Source organism: Quercus robur, chromosome 2 (genome assembly GCF_932294415.1).
Source record: "Quercus robur chromosome 2, dhQueRobu3.1, whole genome shotgun sequence".
NCBI lineage: Eukaryota > Viridiplantae > Streptophyta > Magnoliopsida > Fagales > Fagaceae > Quercus > Quercus robur.
This window is the reverse complement of record NC_065535.1, coordinates 19,953,887-19,980,037: the sequence shown is the minus strand read 5'-3', so window position 1 is coordinate 19,980,037 and position 26,151 is coordinate 19,953,887. Positions and strand designations below refer to the sequence as shown.

The 26,151-nt window shown below is 33.2% G+C and overlaps 2 protein-coding genes across 7 annotated transcripts; one reads left to right on the top strand and one right to left on the bottom strand.

Annotated features, from left to right (window-relative positions):
• Positions 1-587: 587 nt before the first annotated feature.
• On the bottom strand, positions 588-13,649 carry LOC126712803 (L10-interacting MYB domain-containing protein). Of its 6 annotated transcripts, none has more exons than XM_050412275.1 (11): positions 13,512-13,646; positions 10,159-10,561; positions 9,771-9,924; positions 7,111-7,451; positions 6,883-7,033; positions 6,056-6,396; positions 5,832-5,982; positions 5,021-5,361; positions 4,799-4,949; positions 1,575-1,915; positions 588-1,232 (listed from the first exon to the last, which is right to left on the bottom strand). In XM_050412275.1, exons 4-11 carry the CDS (start codon positions 7,441-7,443, stop codon positions 714-716), a joined length of 2,328 nt encoding a protein of 775 aa, XP_050268232.1. In that variant the 5' UTR covers positions 7,444-7,451; positions 9,771-9,924; positions 10,159-10,561; positions 13,512-13,646; the 3' UTR covers positions 588-713. The 6 variants fall into 6 exon arrangements, with proteins under 6 accessions (XP_050268232.1, XP_050268231.1, XP_050268228.1 ...); XM_050412274.1 differs by having other exon boundaries at positions 7,111-9,924; positions 10,159-10,212; positions 10,311-10,561; XM_050412271.1 differs by having other exon boundaries at positions 7,111-9,924.
• Positions 13,650-23,420: 9,771 nt separating this feature from the next.
• On the top strand, positions 23,421-25,732 carry LOC126712802 (L-type lectin-domain containing receptor kinase IX.1-like). Its single transcript, XM_050412270.1, has one exon. It carries the CDS (start codon positions 23,470-23,472, stop codon positions 25,366-25,368), a length of 1,899 nt encoding a protein of 632 aa, XP_050268227.1. The 5' UTR covers positions 23,421-23,469; the 3' UTR covers positions 25,369-25,732.
• The last annotated feature ends 419 nt before the right edge of the window (positions 25,733-26,151 follow it).

The window sequence follows — 26,151 nt, the reverse complement described above, 5'->3', positions numbered from 1 at the left end:
TTGGAGCTGATTTTTGGGGTTTATTCTCCAAAAATTAGATTTAGCTAATCTATTGAAGATGCTCTAAGACCCATGAATAGTACCAAAAAGTGCAGTGAAACCCATAAATAGTAACAAAAATAAATTGAATAATGAAATAAGTTGGTAAAAATAATTTTTACCAAACACACCCTTAACCCAACTTAGGTGCAGATTGTATATTGTAAAGTCCAACTTATTTGTGGGTCTTTTAGCCTAAAATTTGCAGGTCATTTAACCCAACTTTAAATATAGGTTGTCGATTGTGAACTCCAATTTGTTTGTGAGTCTTTTAACCCACTTCGATTTGGGGGTCACTTAACCCAACTTGGAGTTTTTTTTTTTTTTTTCCTCTCCTTTTTAAAATAAATAAAAGCCTAAATAAAATAAGGGAATAGGAATGTCGGTTGCAAAACTCATTTTGTTATTAGGTTGATTCCCAGTTTTTCTTGAGCTTTTCTTTTTCTTTTCAGGCTTTGAGACCATTGTTTTTCTTTAATATATATTAGGTCCATTCATTTTAGCCTTGCTCCAATAGAGTTTTTGTGGGGATTTGGGGAGCTGCCACGTGGCCAGAAAAAGGAGGCCTGAACAGATATACATTTACAAATTACAGTATCTAAGCTAGTAAAAAAAAAATTTCTCAAATGAGGCAATTGTATGCAACACTCAAAAAAACTAAGGCCACTACAATACTACTGTCGAAGCTTTCTTAGTAACCATTTCCTCCTCAAAGCGATATCCAATGCCAAAAACGTTTTTGCCTTTTTCTCATCTTCCAGAAGATCACAAGCATCCAACATAAGCTCATCATCTATGTCTGGTATTGCCTGGAGAGCATCAATTGCACTTTCTATCAATTTACAGTTTTTATTCTCTTTCTTATTGACCAATCTTTTGACTACACCCGCAATCTCGGAAAGAGCTTCTTCCATTCTATTGTCAGTCTTTTGTACCTTTCTAGGACGTTGTGATTCCAATGGTGTCTCAGTTGGCCGCTTTCTCTCATCAACAGACATTTGAGTATTCCTCGTTGGAAATTCTTGACCTCTAGATGTTCCCTCCATCTCTATTCCCTGGGCAGTTATGTCCGCTTCCATAACCAGACCGTGATTACTGAATCTTTCACCTGACACTTTATTTCCAAAGACCTTGCAAAGATCTCTATAACTACATAAGATTTTATCCCTGTATGAAATAGCATCTGGGTATTCCTGCAAAATTCATGCATGAACACCTTAGGATTGATGGGATCAATAAGCCGTATATTTGGCAAACAATTCAGACTACGGTCAATACAATTATGCAGGATACATTGCCATCATTTCATAAAAAAGTTCACATGATAAACTATAATGCAGAAGGCATGGCTGTCACACACACACAAAAAGAGGAAAGCTTAAATAGTTCACATCCTAAACTTTCCCTTTACCCTTTTTTCACTGTTTTTTTTTTTTTTTGGGGGGGTGGTTTGGGGGGTGGGGGAGTTGCAATGAACTACAAGCCAATTGATGTAAAGAAAATAAATAACAATATTAGCAGAGGGAGGAATGCACCTTAACATAAGCTTCCCAGACATCATTGTCAGCTGTTACCATTTGTTGAGATTCATCCCACGTAAAACCACTATGATTGATAAGATTACTGATTTCACCATGCTGTTTCATCAAGAATGTATACTGATCTTCTAGGAGATTTTTGTTAAATTTTAGTCCAAATTTTTCATTAAATGATTCTATCATATCAGCCCATGCTTGCTCATTGAATGTACGATCAGCCTTATTGCCTCTCTGCACATGGTCTACCATAAGGACAATAAAATAGAGCTCCATTGATGGTATCCAATCTATCACCAAAGGAGCATCACCAGCAGGTGATTGGTCATTTGTCCCCTCACCTACAAATTAAGGAAAATGATGAGTTCACAAAAGGTCTGTTAAGTTGTGTCCAGAAAAAATAAAACAAATTTGCTTCCCATGGCATGCACTCAAATCCAGTCTATATTAAATTTCAGAAAATCTAAGACAAATCCTTTCTCCAGCATTCATGCTATCATTTAATTTATAATTTAATAAGAAATAAAAAAGAAGTCAGTGACCTTTTTGTTTTACTTTCCAACAAGATTCTCCTGATACCAGTGAGTGGTGACAACTTTGTTTTTCAAATTCAGAAAATACAGTTTTAGGCAACCGTCAAATAACAAGTTCAAAGAGTCAAGACAATATAATCACACCAAACACTAACACAATCAGCTTACTAAATTAATGCATGATATCACAGCTCCCAGTTGTCTACATTGTCCTAGCACACACCTAGGCTAATAAAAGGGAACAAGATGCAGGGAACTATATTTTGTTTAGGCTATTTAATTTTAGAAGCCAATTATATTTTTAATATCAGACAAATGAATTTTATCTTAGGTCTGATTAGCTAATTAGATTATTAGTATTTTATTTAAATTTATGGAGTCAAGGTTCTTTTCATAATTCAATTATTCCAAGTCAATTAAGTTTTATTCATCGTGGTCTAAATTCTATATAAGTGCACTATTGTACTCCAATCGAGACAAATTTGCTTTATTAATAAAATTTTCCCATTGGAAAAATTGTTAAGCAACCCTAGGTGGCGATTCCTATTGATCAGCCCTTCATAGTGCATGAAGTAGAAATGCTTTATGTGGATCAAAATAATGCTATATCATTTGAAACTCTGATTCCAACCATTAATTCTATCATTCCATATGATGGAACACAAAGTTTCTCTGTTCTTAGTACTGCTAAAGGTCCAAGAGTTGGTGCAAGTCTCAGGTGAGAGTATTTTTCGTTCAATACTTCAAAGTTTGAGTTTGCGGGAAGTTTATTTAATTTTAGAAGTCAATTGTATTTATACTATTGTTAATTTGATGCAGCCATAGACAATTAATTTGCTATTACTTTGCAAGTTCACCTATTCAAGAATTAATTTTGATAGTTCGATAATTACAATGGGAGAGGGGAGATCCGAACCCTGTACGTCTCTATTGGAAATACCAGAGGTGCCAGTTGAGCTATCTCTTGGCAAGAATTATTTTATGGGGTCAACATGTGAAGTCCAATTGAGGTAAGAGTCATGTGGTTTTAAAGGTCTAAGTATGAGTCTTTTAGGGTTAAAATATTAGTTATCATCAATTTTGCGGTTGAGCATATCTATAATTTTTGTGATTCCAACGAATTTAATGTATTTTGGTACTTTAGTTGAGTCTAGAATTTTCTGGGTTCCTAAGTATCTTAGGTTTTATTTTCTTTGGGTCCAAATTCATCTTTTATTAGGTTTTTAGTTTACTAGTCAAACTAGGAGTCCTAATACTACTAGAACAAGAGTCTTTATAAACATATGTGCTCAATGCATTCAGAGGAGATGTAGTTGCTTAATAAAAATTATTGAGTGTTTTGAGAATTGAGGCATGTTGGCCTTTGTGTGATATTTTCTCTCTCTCTGCTTATTCTCTCTTACTTATGGTAAGATTCACGGGGTACTGTTCATACAGACCCAAATACCATACAAACCTCTCATTTTCTTCTTTCTTACAACCCCAAATCAAGCCCTTTCTTTTACCTACCATAACCCTAAATCCCCCACATACTTTCTTCTATCAAATAGCCATCAAATAACTCATCACATGTCCCTTAATTTCCTATCAACACTGCATAACCCTTTCCTCAACAACTCTAAATCCTACTTGCACAAGTCTCCTATGTCAATTTGGTATCTTTTCCCACTTGAACCCTGACCCTTCTTAAAAAGGTTCTAAACCCCAAAATCCACAAATCCCCTAAAACCTTAACCCACCACAACCACACATATACAAATTCTCCAATTTGTCCTACATCATCCTTGGATTTTATTAGCTAAATAGTTGATTTGTATTTTATTTAATTTCCTAGAGTCAAGGCTATTTTCGTAATTCAATAATTGAGCTTTGCCCAAATCAATTAGGATTAGGATTTAGTCCTACTGTATAACTGCAGTATTATACTCTAACGAAGACAGTTTAATTAATTCCGAGAAACCCCAAACGGTAATTTTTAGAATTTGTCTTCTCTTTCTTGTTTGGGCTTATTCTAAGCAAGCCTAAAAATTGACTTGGAATAAACTAGTCCTAAGTTTTTTTTTTTTTTTTTTTTGAATTTGAATTTGAATTTGTTTGCATAAGAACTTCTAGAGTAAATTATTTATCTTGAATCAGCAAGTCGATTATTATATATTGTTGTTGTTTGTGCTTTTGGTGAATGTGTTCATGGGCAATATTAGGAAAGAACCCCACAAGGTGAAGGGAACTGACTGATGTTTACACTATTGCATTGTCAACATATATGGAATGACATGAATGGCTATGCTTTATAGTCTTAGCCACATCATATCAAGAACAAATCATCTTAAAGGAAGAGTTGCTTGTACTAGTTCAATATGATCGTGCATTCGTGCCCAATGTTCTTTCAAGTACTTCTTTTTCCCTTTTTTTTTTATGTGTGTGTGTGGGGGGGGGGGGGGGTGTTCTGAAGTTAATTTAGTTCACTACAATCAACTAAATGTTGTAAATACAACATATTTTAAGATTAAACCTAAAATTGAATCGCCACATTAGAGTAACTATTTGTTGAATTTAATCCCCAGCAACAAAAAGCAGCATCATATAATTTAATTTAAGACGCAACAGAACTCACACTTAGCACCAAATTCATGACTCAAGACAAAACTTTTGGTCACTGCCCACTATCAGGAGGAACAGGAAAATGCATACCAGTCAATGAAACAGGTAATTCACCGCTGGGGTCTGCATTGCGTGCCAAACGGCTGTATCTACCATCAGCATGTTCTTCTCCAAATATCACACACAATTTGTGATAGCTTGGCAGAGTTTTCACTCTATATGATCGAGCATCAGGATGTTCCTGCAAGCACTATATGTAAGCAGCAGAAGGACAGAACAAACCAACCAGAAATAAAATGCAGAGTAGTTAACCTTGGTATAAGCATCCCAAACATGATCATCAGCTGTTACCATTTCTCTTGTTTCATCCCATGAAAACCCACTCAGCTGAAGAAGAATCTTTACGTCATTGTATTGCCTCTTTAAATGTTTGTACCTATTCTTCAGAACATCTTTGTCATGGTGAGAATTGAATTTTGCATTGAAAGATGTAACCATGTCAATCCACGCCTGGGTTATGAAAGTTTGCCCAAGTTTATTTCCCCTATGAACCTGTTCTAGTAACAAGTCAATAAGATAACGGTCCATTGGTGGTGTCCAATATGTTCTTGTACGATCACCAAAAGTAGGGTTCTGCCCCCCTTTTCCTTCACCTATAGTCATAAATATTTAGTTATAGAAGCATACAATGACTGGCAAGTACTTCAAAGCATCTCACGTGAATAAAAAGCAGTTCTTATGTAACTAGATTTTCTAAACATCTTCCAAATACTTTACCATGTTCATAACCCTGTAACTCATTGGCCAATAAAAGAAGTTACAAGAAAATCTTGCTATGATTTATGGCCTTGAGAACTGCTCATTTAACTGCATCCAAGAGATTTGATACGGAAGCCAGAAGACCAATTACTATTTTTCACTTAAAAGTATAAGTTATTAAATAATTAAAGCATAGATAAGTAAATAACTACTGCTGGGATTCCCATTTATCTATTTTCCACTTGATCAAAGTCTCAATAGACTTTCCATGACAGTGTAAAGCAAGACCCCATTAAATATTTTTTTGATTGTAAAAGTCAAGCAAATTAATCTTCACTTGGTACATATAGTAAGTGTAACTCACCGGCCTTTCTTTCTGAGACGTCGTCTTCAACATTTTTGTTCTGATGTAAATCACAGTGAATCCCATTATCAATTTGACTTCCGTATATTAGGAGCAAATCATAGTAGTTTGGAAGGGTTTTTGTTCTATATGTCCGTGCATGCGGGTGTGCCTGCAAATCTATGTTAGTAAATAAAATATGCCCCTCAAAAAACAGGAATGACAAATTATTTATAACTATGTACCTTGAGATATGCATCCCAAACATCATCATCAGCTGCAACCATTTGTTGTGTTTCATTCCAAGAAAAGCCATTTTGTTTAAGAAGAATTGTTATGTCACTATAGTACTTCCACAATTTCTTGTATCGATGCCTTAAAACCCTTTTGCCATGTTGTGGACCAAATTTTTCATTGAACGAAGCAAGCATATCATTCCATGCTTGTTTATTGAAAGTATTTTCAGTCTTATTCCCTCTTTTTACTTGGTCCAGCATAAGCTCAATGAAAAATTGGTCCATTGCTGGAGTCCAATCGGTCCTTCCACGCTCATTACTTGAAGGCGCAAGGCCGCCCATTCCATCACCTACAAATTGAGGAACATATAGGTGAACACAGTCATCTCATATTATTGGATGTACATCTTTATTTACTATGAAGTACATTCTGGAAAGCTAACCATCATGACAGCAGTCAAACTATATATTTAGAATTTAATTGCAATTCATGTTCATTGGTCCACTAAGAAAGATCATATTTTCAAAACAAAATAACAAGGCCCCTAAGCTGAAATTTTTTTTAGGAATTATTTGGAACATTTACCATTTGAAGACTGTAAGGCTGAATTCTATCTGCCTCCTAATCATTCCCTATCTTGTGAATAAATTTCATAAACCATGAATAGGTTGTGGAGCTCAGAGCTTCTTCCTGATTTTTCCTTCTTGACCATATGCGTAAAATCTTAATATTAAATAAATATAAACATCATATAACTAGTCTATAAACAGAATATCAATAAGAGATCATATTCAGTCACAAAGCCAACCCTCTGGGGCAGAAAAAGTATACATACCCATATTTACTCCTTGCATTTCTTCATCAATGTCTAGATCATGACTTGATCGGCTGTATCTTCCATCAGCAGTTGTATACCCATATATCAAGCACAAATCATTAAAATTTTGCACTGGTTTAGTTTTGTACATTCGGGCATCAGGGTAAGCCTGCAGTTACTTCATGTTATTAAACAGTAATGGCAAGATGCTTTTATGATATGAATGAATAGAAAAAAGTAATGTACCTTAATGTAAGCATCCCAGACATAATCATCAGCTACCACCATCTGTTGAGTTTCATCCCAACAAAATCCACTTTGACTAAGAAGATTCTTTATATCATTGAATTGCTTCCACATATTTGTATAACGACTTTTTAGAACATCTTTGTCATATTGAGATCCAAATTTTGTATTGAACACACTGAGCATGTCCGTCCATGCCTTCTTGTTGAAAGTATGGCCAATCCGATTGCCTTTATTCATCTGCTCTAACATAAGGTCAATAAAATACCGTTCCATTGTTGGTGTCCAATATGTCCTTGATCGATCATTGCTTGTAGCAGTTTGGCTACCCATTCTGTCCCCTAAAAATTGCAAATATTATTAATCATTTTGTTTGGATGGCTGAAGTGGAAGTGTCTTTCACCCAAAGCGGCATGTTGCAGGTTCAAATCCAGGAATTTGTTGTCTTTCAACAGAAAAAAATGGGGTTAAGGCTGCCTACTAATCACCTCTCTCAGATCCTATAAAAGTGGGAGTTTTGTGCATTGGGTACGACCTTATTTCTTTTGAATAGCTAAAGAGGAAGGAAAAGGACAAATCTGCAATAAGGGTCATAATGCAGTAAATGTGACTTTTCTACAGAATTTTAATGCTCATGTCTTGCAATTAAAACAAAGTTGTGGTAGCATTCAGTCAAAAAGATACAAATAATGAGACTTGGTTGGATTTTTAACTTTAAAAATTCTACCATTAACACCATAAAAAATACAAACTATAAAGCCCCAAGACAATAAGTAAAACAATCTTAATCTTAACAAAAATGCATGTAGTACAGTTGTTTTTCATGGTTAAGAAATTAATAGATTGAAAATTTTTCATATCATCTAATAATTGGAGGAGAGGAGAGCTGGACAAGACATCAGTTGAGTTGTAAACTTCAGAAGAGGAGAGAATGCTCAAAGAGGAGAAAGACTAAAAAATAGGCATATATTTATATTAGAGTAATATGGCATGATTTCAAGAATACTGTTAAGCTAATGCAATAGTAACCCAATTATTTTTTTGATAAGTACAATAACAACCCCATTATAACCAATAATGCCAATAGATCAAACATGTCCATCTTGGAAGACAATCGCTAGAAGAAGGCACAAGCTAATGACTTTCTCAAGACATCACTAGGCTAATCATTCAATCAAACATTTCTGTTGGGGGGGAGGGGTGTTTGACAGTTTGTTTCCTCATCAATAAATTTCAAATAAAATGGAAATCAACCTTGATATATTTGGCATGCTAATAGAAAACTGTATTGTTAGCAATAATGATATCATTCTGATTACTTATCAAAAAATATATATCATTCTGATTATCATAATCTTTCTCCATAGGAAGAGGAACAACACCACCTCGAAGGAGAGACCAAACACACAACCATTCAAGAAGTATGAGCAGTAGCTTTATATTAACTTTAGCACTAGCGGGGCAACAGAATTTTTCTTTTTACTGTGCTATGTAACAAGATTGCTTCTAACAAAGGTACCATAACCAGGGGTGAACCGCCTATCAGAGCAGTCAGCATCACTTAAACCAGTAATAGATGGGGGAATTAAAAGGCCTGTACAATGGTCTACGCCTAGGAGCTCCTTTCAAATAATGCAAGATATGACAAACAATAGAATGAAGAGTAGGTGAAGGTACCAAAAACTCCCCTCACAACTAAAGATGAGATTGGTAGACAAATTCTGGCCCAATGAGAAAAAGGAGGATTAAAGAAGTGTAACATCAGCATTCACAAAGTAAGGTCGAGACTCAGGACTATAACACCAATAGCCCTTTTGAGTACGAGAGTATCCAAGGAAAACATGCTTGTGAGACCAAGGGGAAAGTTTATCAATCAAAGAGATGACATGCTGTGAGAACAAGATCACCCCATACATATTGAACAACAAGGTACAGGCAATGTCTAATAAACGAAGATGCTTTTTTTTTTTTTAACAACTCCAATTTGTTGAGAGTTGTGTGCACAACTGGTTTGATGAACAATACCACAATCAACACAAAAAGAGTTAATAAAAGATTGTGTATATTCTAAGACATTATCAAAGCAAAGAATCTTAATGCACTTATTAAATTTTTTGATGAGTAAGAAATAGTTATATTAAATGAAAGTACTACTTCATTCGAAAAAAATGAAGCAGCCTAAAAAATATTTACAGGAAAACAACAAAAAAGAGATTATATACAAGAAAATAAAGAATCTATGAACAATGGAATGGAATCACTAGAAGTGAGTCCCCAAGCATGACAGTCAAACAAAGTCCCAGCAAACAATTCTTTGAGCTGCGCCTCTGAACGTTCCAAATCCTTAATGTGCTTATTAAATTGAACAAGGATATCATAATAGAATTTATAAACAATATAAGGTAGCTTAGATCTTTCCTTAATAAAAAATAACCATGTCATATGCGAATAATCATCAAGAAATATAATAAAATAAAGGAATCAATTCAAAATGGTAGTGAGGGAAGGACTCCATATGCTAGTGCAAAATGCAAACTACATCAAATGACTCAAACTGATGACTATAACTAACACTCAAAAAGGAACTAAAATGATGTTTTCCTAAGTGAGATGCTTCACATTCAAGATTAGACACATGACTCAATAAAGGAATCACAAACTTTAGTTTGGTCGCCCAAATGAAAATTTCCATTGGAAAGGAGACATGGTAGCACTCAAAGCTGAGAGAGTAAGGGAGAACAAGCCATCAGGATCCAGATACTAAAGGCTATCCTTCTCATGGCCCGAACCAATCATCTCCCTGGTCTTGAGGTTCTGAAAGACAAAAGAAGTAGGATCAACGGTTATAGACCAGTGTTAGGCTTTCGTCAATTGACTAACAAAAGCAAATCGAAGAAAATTCAGGGGCATAGAGACTAAACGGTAGAGATAATGTCTTGCAGAATGAAGAACACCTTTCCCAAGGACAGGTTGAGATGAACCATTAGTTAAACCAATATTGTGTTTAACAGGATGAAAAAGAAGAAGTAGAAGAGACAGACAATATACCATATCGATGTTTGTTCATGCTGGAGTCAATAACCCACAGTGGAGAAGATTGGGCTGCATTATTTGAAACAAATGTAACACTGTAAGAAAGGAGAGCAGTACTCAATTTCAGAATGAGTTCGCTGAGTTGAGAAGTGAGTGCATCTTGATACCAGTGCTGGGAGCCGTATGCCCAACTAGAACAGAAGTAAACTGTGATTGTTTAATACCATCTATAACCTGATGCACGTACTCTGTCTTGTTGTATTTCACCCAACAATAAGGTTTAGTACAATTCATACCACCAAATGATCACTTCTTGTCACCACATCCACCATTACAACCATTACCACTAGAAGCTATTACAACCTCCAATGCTAGAAACTAAAGCAAAAGACTATGGTTGTCTCAATAGAACCTTGGCCTAAGCATGAGCACAATAATGAGAATTAACATTGGCAGCTGAAGTGAGGGTTTCACTAGAAAGAATCTGCTTTTTAAAACCATGTAGATCAGAATTTAAGCCAGACAGTAATGTAGTAATCATATATTCCTCTCAATATCGCTTATGTTGCTTCAAATCAATTGTAAGGGGTCGATATTGCAATAAATGATTCCATAAATTATTAAGGGTACTGTAGTATTCAACCAATGATTTTCCAAACAGGCAATGGACATTTTTTTTTCTCAAATATCTCAAAAACAGGAAAAACATTACTGACTCCAAAAAAAAAAAAAAAGTGTAGAAGAGTCCTAGAATTGGAAATGTCACAAAATTTGACTGTCGTCACAATATGGGATTACTTAGGTTGCGTTTGGCATTGGCTTAAAAAGCCAACTTTTTTTACTATTTAGCTTATTTTTACTACTATTTATGGGTCCTACTATACTATTTTAGCTACTTTTTAGTTTTATTTACAGTACTTTCAGCAAAAAGTTTATCTACAATACTTTCAGCAAAAAATTTTCAATTTCAGCTAAATAAGTTGTTCTCAAACGAACTCTTACTATGCCAAAATCATCCCATAACAATAGAATCTTCACTCATCCAATCATAAGCCTACATTGGGAAGGATCATTTATCAAATATTTCAAATTTTTTTTTACACTTAGAAAGTTGTTCATAGCGTGTGTCCAAACTAAATAATTTAAACCATTTAATTTATTTAAGGTAATTGATTTAGGCATGTCATCATCGTTAAGCAAGGATTTTCTTTCGTCAAACATCAATAGACTCCTTTTAAACCATATCAAATACAACTAAAGAAGAAGGCAACCCGACAAACCAAAAACATAATAAACCAGCCAGACTCAACCCCAAGCAAGAGAAAAGGTTCGTGCACTTTTTGTTTCAATTATGTGCTTCATTAAGTAATAAAACTTCAATTAATAAAAAAAATAACTTGTATACGCATACATAATGCTACCAATCAAAAGCATATTTACTATACATTTGATTATTCATCATTGAGAGGGCATGTATTATTATTTGTAGTTGACTGCTATACCTACAAAGATAGTATTGGAAACGAGCCTAGTAGGTGGGTTAAATTGGTTTTGTCTAAAGAACGTTATTGAACAATTTCTTTTTTTATAAGTAACATAAGAATATTATTAATAATAGAAAAAGTGCCAAACCGAGTACATTAGGGATGTACTATGGGGGCACAAATCAGGAAACAAAAGTACAACGATCAAGAAAAATAGGAAAAGAAGAACAAGAAAAATGAGTTATTGAACAATTTCTTATTGAGAGCTCAACTAGCTTGAACTTTCAAGACATAAAACATCTAGGCAAGTAGAAATTTTTTCAGGATTGGATTGTTTAGCTTTTGAGCCAAAGCAACAGGTTATTTGAATGGTTCCTTTTTCCAAGCCAATGTCAAGTAGCTTGATTTACCTTTTGAGCCAAGCAGTAGATTTACCCTATTAATATATATATATATATATATCCAGTTCCAAACAAATCTCTGTCAGATTAGTAGAGACCAAGTAGGATTTCTTATTTTTCACAAAAAGATATGTCTTTGTCAATTACATTGATGCTGTCTTTATATTTTAGATTGTCAGAGGCTTATTTTATAACAGTTAATGCTATGGAAAAATCTTTCTCTACGAATATTAAGAAATTTCATAATTCTTTCAGAAATCTAATTATTAATATAATTATGTGAATCACACAGGCGTACCCACACAAACACATATAGTTAGTATATTTTGGGGTACTCTTATAAAAGTAAATCAAAATGACCATCTTAATAAGGTCATAATGTGGGAAAAGTTATGCAGGTTCATGTAGGTGCGGCAGGATGACATACCTTACTAATTATTATCTGAAAAATGATGCATCACTGTCATCAATGGCTTAAAGATAAAAATAAAATGAAATAAATTGAACCAATATTTTTCATGCATAGCATGAAATGAAACCAGGGCAAAAAGACTAGAGGTGCAACATAAGAGGGTTTGTTTAAAGTTTTCCATAACCAGGACCACCACCAACAAGACATTTCAGTGAATGGATGAAGAGAATTGAGAAAAGATAAAGCTTTATTACTAACAGAATACATGACTAGAAAATGCACATAAGTGGATTTGTTTTTAAAGACTTCTGCTGTTTCTTATGGAAAACAAAATGGAGGAGCTAACAATTTTGATTCCTCGCATCTCAACATGATCGGATCAGATAATAAGAAATTAAGTTCAATCCAACCAATCGTTATCTTCTCCGCTTGTTACAAATTTAAGCCAATCGACATTTTTTGAAAATCCAACCAAGATGAAATTTAAGATTTTGCTTCTACATAGCACATTCATCAAACCTAAAATTGATTATTCAGACCTCTGCAGTGTACATCCAAATTATGAATGCACGAACCCAGAAAGAATAATAGCTAGAATTTGAAAGGTTCTTTCAAACTCAATCAAGCACAGTGAAAGAAAAACTACTCTAATTCTTGACCGTTTTGAAAGTTGAAACCTTCACTCTAAAGAGTAGCACAGTGTGAACAAAATTTCATTGCTTAAAGAAACAATGAGTAAAAAAAATTCAAAGAAAAAAAGCTCAAAACAAAGCTTCAAGAAGATCGCCATAACCAATTAAGTTTCAATTGTAGAATTCAATCAAGCTCAATTAATAAATCTACTTAACCTAGATATCAGACTTGTCCAAACATGAATAGCACAATTATAATTCGAAGGTACGAGGATGAAAATTCAAACTTTTCCTACAACAACGGCATCGTCCAAAACAAAAAACAAAAAAGCAATGCCAAACACAACAGAGTAGTACCATGAAAATGAAAGCAAGACAGAGAAACATAAAATTTCGAGGTTGTTAAATAACTGCGAAACAAACGGTTAGAGATTTTTACCTGTTCGTACTGAGTACTATGTGAGAGAGAGAGTTGGCGCGGCCTAGCTATAAGAGAGTCTGTGATTGTGAAGAGTTTTAACCCTAATCCGGAATAAGAGCAAAACGAACCAGCTGTTTGGTCACAGAGAGAGGAAAGCCTGTGTGTATTGTATTCTGTTCACGCGCTACTATGTAGATCTAGGGCTTCAAATGGAGTGGGCTGGGTCGTGTAAAACAAGCCCACCTCATTCACAACTTTTTAAGTGCTAACCATTTCATTGTATGGGCTGCCCATAGCTCAGATTAGCCCAACTCACCTGGGAAAACGAAAAACCAAAAAAGAAGAATGTAGAAAGTGCATTAAAAAAGGGAAAAAATAATTACAAATTATACCATTTAAGTTTGGTTGACTATCTTTTTGATCTGACAAGTTTTTTTTTTTTGTCATTTTGGTACTGTAAGTTTTTATTTTTCCGTCACCGTCCTTTAAACCTAGCAAATGGGTTGGGTTGAGTTGAATTACTTGGATTCAGGTCCTAATAAATGGGTTGCAAGCATGTTAAATGGAGTTACTTAATAATAATAAACAAACAAAAAAAATATATTAAATGTCAAAAATAAAATAACAAAATAATCAAAAATAAAAGTTAAATAAGACAGATTTCTAAGTTTACACAATTCAAAATTCACTCATGATATCATCGCCATAAAAGTCCAGTGATTTGCAGTTTTTTTTTTTTTTTGAGAAAAATGTGATTTGCAAAACTAATCCATAAATTTTATTTTAAAATAAATTAAAATAAATGGGACAATAAAAAAATTCCTTAGACTCTCGTTCTTTTAGATACATAATTTTTTTCTCTTGAAAACAATAAAAGATATGTTAGTTCACTTGCAGCAAATAAGTCTGACAATAGCAAGGATCTTATGAGTTTTATTGTAGAAATTTAGGGTTTAGACCAATGTTTTGAGCTTTTTATCACACCAAAGGATATAGAAATGTTGTTTCAATCTAAAAGCTACTTTGATACTGTCAAAATTTATATTGTAAACTTATTTTTTCTTAATCATGTTGCCCATGGATCTATGGTCAAATTAGAAATAAAACTTTTCAGTGGTTGTTATTTGATTATATGTAGTCATTACATTTGGACGGTTGACATCGTGTTACCTTTACATGATTTAGCATTTGGAGTAATTTGCCAGCTTATATGATGAATATATATAAATATATATATATATATATATATATATATTTCAAATAAACAGGGGTTAGGTCATGGGTCAACCTATTTTTATTTCAGATAAAAAAATCTTAGATTCGAGTCAAGATAACGTGTCCTGGTCCAATTTTTCCAGGTTTTATTCCTTCCTCATTTCGTGAAAAAAGTTATCATTAAGGAGGAGTAATAGTGACAGCAAATGTATCAAATCCCCCATCCCCCAATCCAAACTGTTGACGTAAAAAAAAAAGTAACATCAAATGAACGCAATTTACCAAAATGGCAATAGACTAAATTTAAAATGTGTAATTTGTATTTTATTTAAATGAGGGCTATAAATGAAGCTCGACTTGGGAAAAAACTTGTTTATGTTTATTAATTAAGAAAACAAGTTGTCTTCAAAAAAAAAATTAAGAAAACAAGTTAAGCTCAAACCTTAAATTTAAACTTGATTAATAAACAAGTCAAGTTGGATTTAATTATATGTAATATTATATTTTTATATGTATACTTGTCTAAAAATATATTTATATAGACTTGAAATTGGATTATATAAATTTATCAATAGGTTCATATGATATTAAATTATTATTTATAGTAAAAATTCATAGAATTGTGAAGAGGTAAAACATGAGCCAAACTTGAATATAAAATCTTATTTGGTGATGGGCTCAAGCTTAGCTTATGTTTGAAAAAAAACAAACTTAAAATTTAAATACTCAGCTCATTTAGAGCCTATTACAAGATCAGAATGACAAAAACAAAACCTAGAAGACCAAAATAACAATTGACCAAACTTAAATGATGTAATTTATTTTTCTAAAAAAAAGAATATGTAATTTATATTTTTGCCCAAAAAAAAAGTTAGTGCACATTTTCTACTAAATATCGATTTCGATATACAAATTTAAAAGTTTGTTTGGGATCTGCTTATTTTGTCGAAACTGAAAATTTTTTACTGAAAGTACTGTAGATAAAAGTAAATGTTAGTTGAAATAATATAGTCAGACCTCTAAATAGTACCAAAAAATTCAGTGAGACCCATGAATAGTAACAAAAATAAACCGAATATGTAATTTATATTTTTGCCGAAAAAAAAAAGTTAGTGCACATTTTCTACTAAATATCGATTTCGATATACAAATTTAAGAGTTTGTTTGGGATCTGCTTATTTTGCCGAAATTGAAAATTTTTTACTGAAAGTACTGTAGATAAAAGTAAATGTTAGTTGAAATAATATAGTAAGACCTCTAAATAGTACCAAAAAATTCAGTGAGACCCATGAATAGTAACAAAAATAAACTGAATAGTAAAATAAACTAAATAGACACTAATATATCTGGTCTTTCCATATCAGAGACAGGATTCACCTTTTCTACTGAAAATCTCGATTTCAATATGCGAATCTAAAATTTGGTGATTCGATCGATTTGCATATCAGGTAGGGATTCTCTTTCTTATTTTACATCTCCATCTAGCTTGTGGGCCTATAATATACATTCTACCTGCACGTGAAATTGAAACAGAAGTGGTCAAACGACCTGGGAAAGCCGAAGGGGCAAGACTAGACTTCGGGGGGGAAGAGGACTAGTCCAAAGTTTTGCCGACAGAAATGCTGAAAATGTTGTATCCCACTTAGGTACGTTTGAAATGAAAAATTGTTTGGCGCTGAGAGAAGACGAAACACTATTTTCAACCCATCTTTGATCTTTCTCTTTTTCTTTCTGTAAAGATAGACAGCATATGTGAAATATTGAAATAATGTTTTGCCTTACCAATTGTGGCCCAGGCTGGTTGTATTTATTTATAATAATTGATGTGCTTACGCCGTACCATACATTTGACATTTGTAAGATTCTTGTACATTTGGCTTCTTTTTTTCTTTTTTTTTTTGGGAGAAGTTGTAGCTTCTTAATCCTCCTTCTATATGGACTTAATGTAAACGATTAAACTACCATTTGAATGAGTAAAATTCTACATTTTAGTTTCAAAAAGTAATTGTTGGAACTCCAACCCTAAATACTAACATCATCATATCAACTAAAAATAAAAAAGAAAGACCTTTATTTTTAGTCAAAAGCGACAAAAACTTATAAAGACCATAAATTTTAATTTTGCATTTTATTTTTGAAAAAATCTTAGGTCTAAACCAGTTGAGCTATTTTGCTCTAATACACTGTTGTAAAATAAAAAAAAATTAGGTCAAAAATGCAAAAATAGTTCTTGAGATTTGGGTTAGTTGCAAACTAATCTCTATGCTATCAATTTTGTATTATTTACCTTTTAGGTTTAAGAATTGTTCAATTTGATCCCTCAATCTTAATTTTGTTAACTATTATTGACAAAAAAAAAAAGGTCACACGGTGTGCACACGACCACTTTACTATAAAATTTATATAAAAAATAATGTATAATGCATGACGATTTTTTGACGATTATAGTTAATAGAATTGAGATAATTTGGACGATTCTTAAACCTCATAGTTCAATAATACAAAATTGACAATATTAGGGTCAATTTGTAACTAACCCAAACTCTAGGGGGTCTTCTTACATTTTCTAGCCAAATTAGAACAATATTGATCATTTTTTTTTTTTTGAGAAAAAAATTTGATCATCTTGACACATAGAAATATTAGTATTAAGAAAATTCAAGCTCTCTGTGATCAGCAAATCGGTGCAACAAATTTCCATTTGACCTATCCTCTTCAGGATACTATAACTCAACTCCATCGCCATGTGACTGAAGTTAATTTTTTACTAATAACTTAGTCCAAAGCTCTGCAAAATAAAACACAGTTCTTTATTCAGATAGTTTATAGAATTATACATAAATTCATCTGGCATATCTATGAACATTGTACTTTATTATTTTATTCTATATAGGGATGTTGAAAATGAGTTAATTTATAGGCTTATAAGATCTACTTGCGATTAGTGGAAATCAGAACCTATTGATTTACATATATATTATTATATTATACTCATTGGGTCTGTTTGGATTGAGCTTATTTTTGCTGAAACTGAAAACACTATAGCAAAATATTTTTTAAATGTATGAATAGTACCGTGGAACCCATTTTTAATGAAAAAGTTGTTGAAAAGTGGAATTTGTGAGTCCATGAATAGTGCACGGATCACTGTTCACAATGGAAAGTCAACATTTGCGGTTATTGTTCATGCAACAGTGCATGAACAGTAACCGCATCACTCTGAAATGTGTGAAAACCAAAAAAAAAAAAAAAAAAAAAAAAAAAAAAAAAAAAAGAAGGAAGAAGGACACGTTTACTGTAGCGTGGGTCCCGTGGGTCCTATGCCCAAAACGCAAACTCTGAATGCAGGAAAACGTCCAAACCAAACGGGCACATTATTGTCATGGCGAGAGTTTCCAATTAAAGAGCAGAAATTAGACTACAAGTCACTAGCCCTCCATTAACAAACCAGAACTTCCACACATTTTCATTTACCAACTCACTTTATCCTAATAAATAGCAGCAATATAAGAAATTTGACAAATTATTTGATAATTAATGATAAAATTCAACAACACATAAAAATTAAAATTGACTCTTTTTTTTAAATGTAGAAAGTAAAATAGAGAGGATGAGGACCTAATCCCCTTGCACAAGGATGTTCCCACCAACCCATGGGTAGGATTCGGATTGATAAATTTTTCAATCAATCAAAATATATTATAATCCGATACAACTTACATTATTACTAGTTGAATATAGTTTAGCTACAAAATTTTTAGAAAATTAAAAATCAATAGCTATGTCATCAAAAAATTGTTTAAATTACAAGTTTTTGTAGTTTAAAATTATGCATAAAATATAAACTTATAGATCATATAATAAATAATATCTGATTGACACAAAATTTGACATATATATTCAGTTAGATTTTCAAAATATATAATAATATTTGTTTTATTGAATAAGATTATAATCTTATGATTCAACTAATTTTATAATTAAATTTTGTAGACGAGTTAATTTAGTTGTTTATAGATTTGAGACTTTGTATCCCAAAACCCAACCATACTCCTCTGGACATTGGATGCACCGGCCTATGAAACATGGTGAAAGCAATGATATGCATTAAATTTTATTTTGGCAGCACGCGGTTAAGGCGGCCTGAAATGTCAACCGAAAGTAAAAGAGGCTAAGGCAATTCAGACCGACCACAACTATCGCAGCTTCGAAGCACATACGTGGTTGCATTCCACGAGTCTACGAGCTAGCTAGCACCGTTTACATTTTTACATATATGGTCCAATCAAAATGCTACGCCTGTCCTCCCCTCATATATGGTCCAATCAAAATGCTACGCCTGCCCTCTCTTTACCAAACATGCTTGGAATTTGAAACACAAAAATTAATAACGGTTTTTTCAGTTGACAAGCTTTTTAAAAAAAAAAAATGGCGGCTTTGATATGTCACGTATCTTCTTGTGTAAGAAGCGTACGAAGCGCGCAAATTTATCAGCATGTACATCAAAACACGTGTGCTGTAATGATTGATTTCGAAGTGCGTATACAGGGGGCAAGTTTCATCCAACTTTATCTTTTTTGGGCCAATTAGATAGTGGTACGTGCGGCTTTTTTGGGCCAATTAGATAGTGGTACGTGCGGCTTTGAACAATGTTTATTTTACTGTAAATTGAAAATTAATAATTAAAAATAATTTTTAAATAAATAAATAGTACTGTGGGACCTATTTTTAATGAAAATTTTATTAAAAAAAGAGGTTTGTGAATTCTGTAAACAGTGCACATGACCCACTACCAAACTTGAAATGCGCTTTTCCCAAAAAAAAAAAAAACCCAGATGCAGACACGCATAGCCAAAACACAATCCAAACGTACCTATACCTTTGTGTCTAATTTTTTAGGAAAATGCATCTTTTTTATTTATTTTAAATTATTGATATAATAAATGATTGTTGATAAATAAACAAGTGAGAATAAAAAAAAATTTGTCACATTAATAATTTGTTAGAATATTGTAAAAAAAATTGTATTTGTAATATTACTCTTTTTTAATCATAGAGTGTGTACATTTTAGTAATATTTAACCAGGTTGGGTTTACTTTATGTGTTCCTATATATGGGGGAAAACACAAAGCATGATATATGTCCTATGGTCGTGTGTGAGTCCAATGTTGTTAGGGATATTATAATTTTTTTTTTAAATTATATATTTATTTATTAAATTTCTAAAATTTATTAATCAAATTCATTACTTATTTAGTGAAATTCATAATACTTTTAACATTTTTCTTACTCAATTGGATCAGTTGAGGTGTGCACTTTTTGTTTTAAATAAAAAAGTGTTAGCCATGATTATAATATAGATTTTGTTAACAGATGCTCTAAGAATATTCGTTTAGGAAATACTTTTATAAAATTTTTATGGGAAAGGGAAAGAGAAAATAATTATTTGACTTTTTTTTAATATTTCATATAAAAGTGGTATTAAAACTTTCATATAATAATTTATTAATAAATGTCCTAAAAATATTCGTTAAACAAAGCCTTATAATGCCAGCCTTCTTTACTTATTGCCACTTTCCTCACTTGTATAATTAATTTGTCAAATCCCAAGTAGCCCAATTAACTATTATAGGAAAGGAAATGAACCCATGGGCTAGACGCATTTTCGAGTGTGAATATGTGAAATGCATGCCATTTATTGTGTACCTATCAAAAAGAGACATCCATATTCAAATCCCCTTCCTCCAACTATTAAATTATAATTTAAAAAAACATTATATGTGTAAAGTGAGCATCATGGGAAATAAATGTTTGGACAATTTTAAAAAAAACTTGATGCCATTTACAAAATCATGAATATCAAGAGTTTTATAGTTCAATTGACATCTCTTAGTATTTTCAATGAAGACGTCTAGGGTTTGAATCCCTCTTATATTAGCTTAAAAATCCAAATTAATTTTACCTCCAACTTATACTAATTAATAAGACTAGCCCTCTTTAGAAGAAATAGACTCACTTAGTCGAGAAATATAATCAATTTTCTCGAGTCCCCCAGTTCATTCTTTCTCTTTTTCCTCATTTCATTTAAGTATCAACCATTTATTCATTGAGTCTCTATCTACGAATGCAATGTCTCTACAAATATTTCTTTCTATTTACTTTTCTATGTTGTTTACTCTTAGTTATCTTGGGTGTGTTTAATGTTGTTCTTTTTTCAAATGGACCATATATCTTCTAAGTTATGTTATAGTGGGTTATGTCTTCTTAGATTTTTTCCCCATACAACCGAACTTTTTAAGTTTTAAATTTATTATTTTGGTGTATTTCAAATTTCTCACTCTCAAAAAGATTATCATGATAACCAAACTCATCAATCATAACCAAAATTAAAATGAAATCAAAGGCATAAGAATTTAATTTGCAGTAATCAATTCTTCAAACAATTGCATGATAGACATATTTCAGGTAGATTGTATTTTGATATTTACTTAAATTCTTACTTCCAAAACAATTTTATGTTAACCCAAACTAAAATCAAACCAAAGTCATAAGAGAGAGAGAGAGAGAGAGAGAGAGAGAGAGAGAGAGAGAGAGAGAGAGAGAGAGAGAGAGAGAGAGAGAGAGAGAGAGGACATGTGATGGGGAATTAAGAAACATAACACCAAAACACATTAACCTAAAGTATAGTTGTCAAAAACAACAAAACTCATCAACTTAAAACAAAACTGTAAGTATAAAAGATCCACCTAAAGAAAGAAGAAAATTAGTTAGAGAAAGACAAGAGTAAACTATTGGTAATAGATTTTGATATAAGGTAAACTATCTTAATATTTAATGAGCAAGGACAAAGCCAAGACTTTAACGGAGGCGGCTACGTGCAGTGGCTCTGGCTCCTGGCTCTACTACTTAATTGGTAAGGGGTCTTTTTGTGTGTGTTTTTTATGTGTGCATTGCTACTAGTTAAGAACAAAATTATTTTATTTTAAATTTTTAAAGGGTCGGGTTGTTTGTTTTGGGTAAAATTTGTTAATTGAGCTTAATTATTTTTAGGTATACTATTGGTAATTTTTGTTGTTGGGTTAACTTTTTTGGGATTGTATATTTTGTTTTAGATTTTAGACCTATAAATTTTTAATGGCCCTTAAAAGGAGGAAAAAGCTAAAGCTATAATTTTTTATTTATTTTTATTTTTTACAAACTGCAAATATGGTGAGTGATTTTTAGTAAGTAGAAAAGTGATATAAATGGTGGACACAAATAAGCACCAATGTTGTAGGAAAAATTTGTGCCTATAGCATTACTCTTAAAAGAATGAATGATATTGTTAAGGAGACAAAATATAATTTTATATAACAAAATTACTAAAATTAGTACATATACTAATATTTAAAAAAAAAAATTTTGGGGGAGGGGGTAAGGGCATTGCCCCCAAGGTCTAAGTATGCCTCCGTTTCTTTAGCAAGACACACATTAACCATTCATTTTGAGAAAATTTTTATGAAAAATTAAAAAAACTGTTAAAACAATGAATTACTCCATAAAAAATTTTCTAAAATAATTTATTAATATATGTCATAAAAACACACGTTAGTAAATTCTTTTAAAATTTGATGTACCTTCAAAGAAAATAACCATTAAGATAGTATATTATATGGGGCCCGGTTAATGCCTTAAGGGCACACATTAAGTTTTCTATTTTTAGAAACATTTTCTCGGTAATTGAAAAAATTGTCATTACTTTTTCAATTCTCGAGAAAATTATTTCCAAAAATGAAAATTAAAGTGTGCCCTAACGGCACACATTAGTAAAATCCATATTATATATATATTATACGAACTGTGTACGGCAAAAGTGGCTGAAAAGTCAACTGGGTTTGCGTTTAAGATCAAAGTGGAATGATGGCAACCTAATTTAGGAGTGTGACAATGCCCGCATATTCATAAAAGTTTTTTTCTTTTTTTTTTAAGACAAAAGTTGAAAGTTGCAAATACATGTTTTACGTATAGTCCTTTTCATTCTCTGGTAAAGGTACAGTCCTTTTCTAATCTCAACTGTACTGTAGTTCTTTTCGGCTTTCTCAGCGTTTTCATTACTTCAATTATGTCATCTTGTGTCGCAATTATGACGCAACTATGTCATCTTGTGTCGCAATTAGTTGACACTTTCTATGTTTGCAATATAGACATTCAAGAATTAAATCGCTTTACTTCCAAATATTGAATTATTGAAAAACCTTTACTAAAAATTCTTTTTTTCTATACATAAAAATAAATAAAATCAATTTTACCAATGGAAGGTATGCACAAAAAATTATGTATAGAATGTAAATAATATCTTCTCTGTTTCAGATATTGTATTGGTGCTTGTTCTCATTTTTCGTTTACTAGCAGCTTTATTGATTTCTAATTACAATCGAAATGCTATTACTCACATGTGAATGAAAGGAAGGCAATTTCAATGTGCCGGTGGAAGTTACTAGCCATTTTGATGGATCCTCTTTTTCATCATTTCTAGTGGTAGTGGGGACTGAGTTTTAATTGACTCCTTGATTGTGAGCTTTTCCTCAATAATTAATTTTTCAGACAAAAGATAAAATCCAAGTCTTTATATATGACCAATATCCTAGACCTATACTTCTTAACGGGTCACACTCCTTGCTCTTTACAATTCATAGCTGCAAACAAAACCAAAGAGCAAGGAGTGCCAAAACCTTCACAAACCAAAAGCAAAACACAGGCATAATCCACAACAATTTTATCATGTCTATAACCAGACTTCGTCACTGTTTCATTGGTCCCTGTATTGTTCTCTTCATTTCCTCTCCCTTCCTACATTCCTTTGCCAATCCACTTTCCTTCAACGTAACTGATTTTTGTCATAACGATGCTTCAAAAATCGCCCATAAAGGTGATGCTGCTGCTTCCGGTGGAGCAATTAAATTCAACTCAGATGATTCTGATTCATCAAACGGAATCATTTTCTATGCAGAGAGCATGCACCTTTGGGACTGCTCAACAAGGTCTCAGGCAAACTTCAGAACTAATTTCTCTTTCACCATTGACAGTGTTGATGCCAGTGCCAGCCTTTCCTTTTTCCTGGCTCCTGTTCCCCCGGCATATCCACTCAACTTGACTGCACGTGGAGATATCGTGGTGGTTGAGTTCGAAATTAATCCAAATTCAAACGTTGGAATTAATATCAATGGAAAGACAAACTGTTCAGAAAGCTATGCACGTAGGGATGCTAACTTGACTGGGAATGTTTTGATTACTTACAATGCTAAAACCAAGACCCTTAATGCGTTCTGGAATGACGAGAAAAACTCCTATATTAAAGGGAGGTCTAATCTTTCTTGCAGCAATATTATTGATCTAGAAGAAGCTCTTCCCAATTTGGTTACAATTGGTTTCTTTGCTGCCAGCAGCTCAAAGCATAACTGGCATATTCATTCATGGGAATTTCACTCAAATCTTGAGTCCACGGCGCTATGCTGCAATAAAAAGAGGACAATTGTGGAGGTGTCTGTTGCAGTGTGTGTCTTGATTTTGATGCTTGTAGTGGGCGTCATCAGTTGGTTATTAGCAGGTGCGAAGAGGAAGAGATACAAGAATGATAGCCATGGAGGTGACACAGATTCAGTCTCCTCCATAAGTACAGATCTTGAGAGAGGAGCGTTGCCTAAAAAATTTTCTTACTTGGACTTAGTTGCAGCCACACAGGGTTTTGCAGATGATAGAAGGGTAGGTCAAGGAGGTTCTGGCCAAGTTTACAGCGGAACCTTGGGTGACTTAGACCGCCCTGTTGCTGTCAAGAGAATCTTCACGGAATCACAACACTCTCAGTGTCTATTTATCAATGAAGTAAAGATAATAAGCCGTTTAATACATCGAAACCTGGTACAGTTCATTGGGTGGTGTCATGAGCGAGGCGAATTCTTACTTGTTTATGAGCACATGTCAAATGGTAGCCTTGACAATCATCTCTTTGGCGATGGAGAAATCTTGCCATGGACTTCGAGATACAAGATTGCTTTAGGCTTGGCCTCGGCCCTTCATTATCTCCATGAAGAAGCAGAGAACTGTGTACTTCATAGAGACATCAAGTCAGCTAATGTATTACTAGACGCAGATTTCAGTACTAAACTTGGTGATTTTGGGGTTGCTAAGTTGGTAGATCCTCGGTTGAGGACTCAAAGTACTGGTGTTGTAGGGACTTATGGCTACTTGGCCCCAGAATATGCTAATGAAGGGAAGGCGAGTAAAGCTTCAGACGTATTTAGTTTTGGTGTAGTGGCTCTGGAAATCGCATGCGGGAGGAGGACTTACCAAGATGGGGAATTTCATGTGTCACTGGTGAGGTGGATTTGGCAGCTCTATCTTGCAGGAGATATTCTAAATGCAGCTGATGAGAGATTGCGCATGAGTTTTAACAGGGATGAGATGAAACGCTTGTTAATTGTGGGATTGTGGTGTACTAATCCAAACTACAAGGAAAGGCCAAAGACAGGACAAGTAATTAAGGTTCTTCTGCTTGAATCACCACTGCCAGAGCTTTCACATGACATGCATGATCCCCTGCTGCAGCCAATCCCTCCACCCCAAGAAGGTCATTCCTTTCAACCATCAATGACCTCAAGCCTCAACTATGGGGGTCGGTAAACAGGTGTTGTTACAACAGTTCTTCTAGGATCACACTAGGGTCCATTTGGATACAGCTGAAAACTAAAAACTGAAACTGAAAACTGAAAAACACTGTAGCGAAATAATTTTTAAATGTGTGAATAGTATCGTGGGACCCATTTTTAATGAAAAAGTTGCTGAAAAGTGAAATTTGTGGATCCGTGAACAGTACACGATGTGCTGTGATTGGTCAAAAAAATTTGAAAAGTCAAAGTTTGCGGTTACTGTTCATTGAACAGTGCATGAACAGTAGCCGCAACACCCAAAACGCTCCAAAACGCGTGAAAAAAAAAAAAAAAAAACGTAAACGCAGACGCAGAAGTTTTCATCCCAATCCAAACGCAACCTACGTGTCACAACTTGTTGAAATGGTCAATTGTGAGTAGTGGACAATTACCTTCACATAATCCGTCATTTTTTATCCACCACATCAAAGTTGTGACACAAAAGTTTTGTCCATAGACTCTCTTATTACAAACATCATGAAAAACATTTGTACGATTTTTTATTTATTTATTAATTTTTCCAGTCAGAACCTTATGTGAATTGTTTTTAAATACTATTTGAAATCACCTGGGATCAATTTGAGCTATCGCAATGATAAAATTGCCACTAGATGAGTTTTTTTTTTTTTTTTTTTGAGATAAGGTCATTGACTAAAACTGGGGGGATGTATTTCTGCGTGGAGCAAGTCACAAAGTGTGGATTCATATGTGGATGTGATCCACATGTTTGCCGGAGTCCACTATATGGAATACAGGC

Excerpts from the sequence above, each read along its gene's own strand:
- LOC126712803 (XM_050412273.1), bottom strand. The coding sequence starts at position 7,443 with ATGGGTAGCCAAACTGCTACAAGCAATGATCGATCAAGGACATATTGG. Across the intron at positions 5,362-5,831 it reads CGTCTCAGAAAGAAAGGCCG|GTGAAGGAAAAGGGGGGCAG; the intron begins GTGAGTTACACT and ends TTATGACTATAG. Across the intron at positions 1,233-1,574 it reads TCTGGGAAGCTTATGTTAAG|GAATACCCAGATGCTATTTC; the intron begins GTGCATTCCTCC and ends TGAATTTTGCAG.
- LOC126712802 (XM_050412270.1), top strand. The coding sequence starts at position 23,470 with ATGTCTATAACCAGACTTCGTCACTGTTTCATTGGTCCCTGTATTGTT.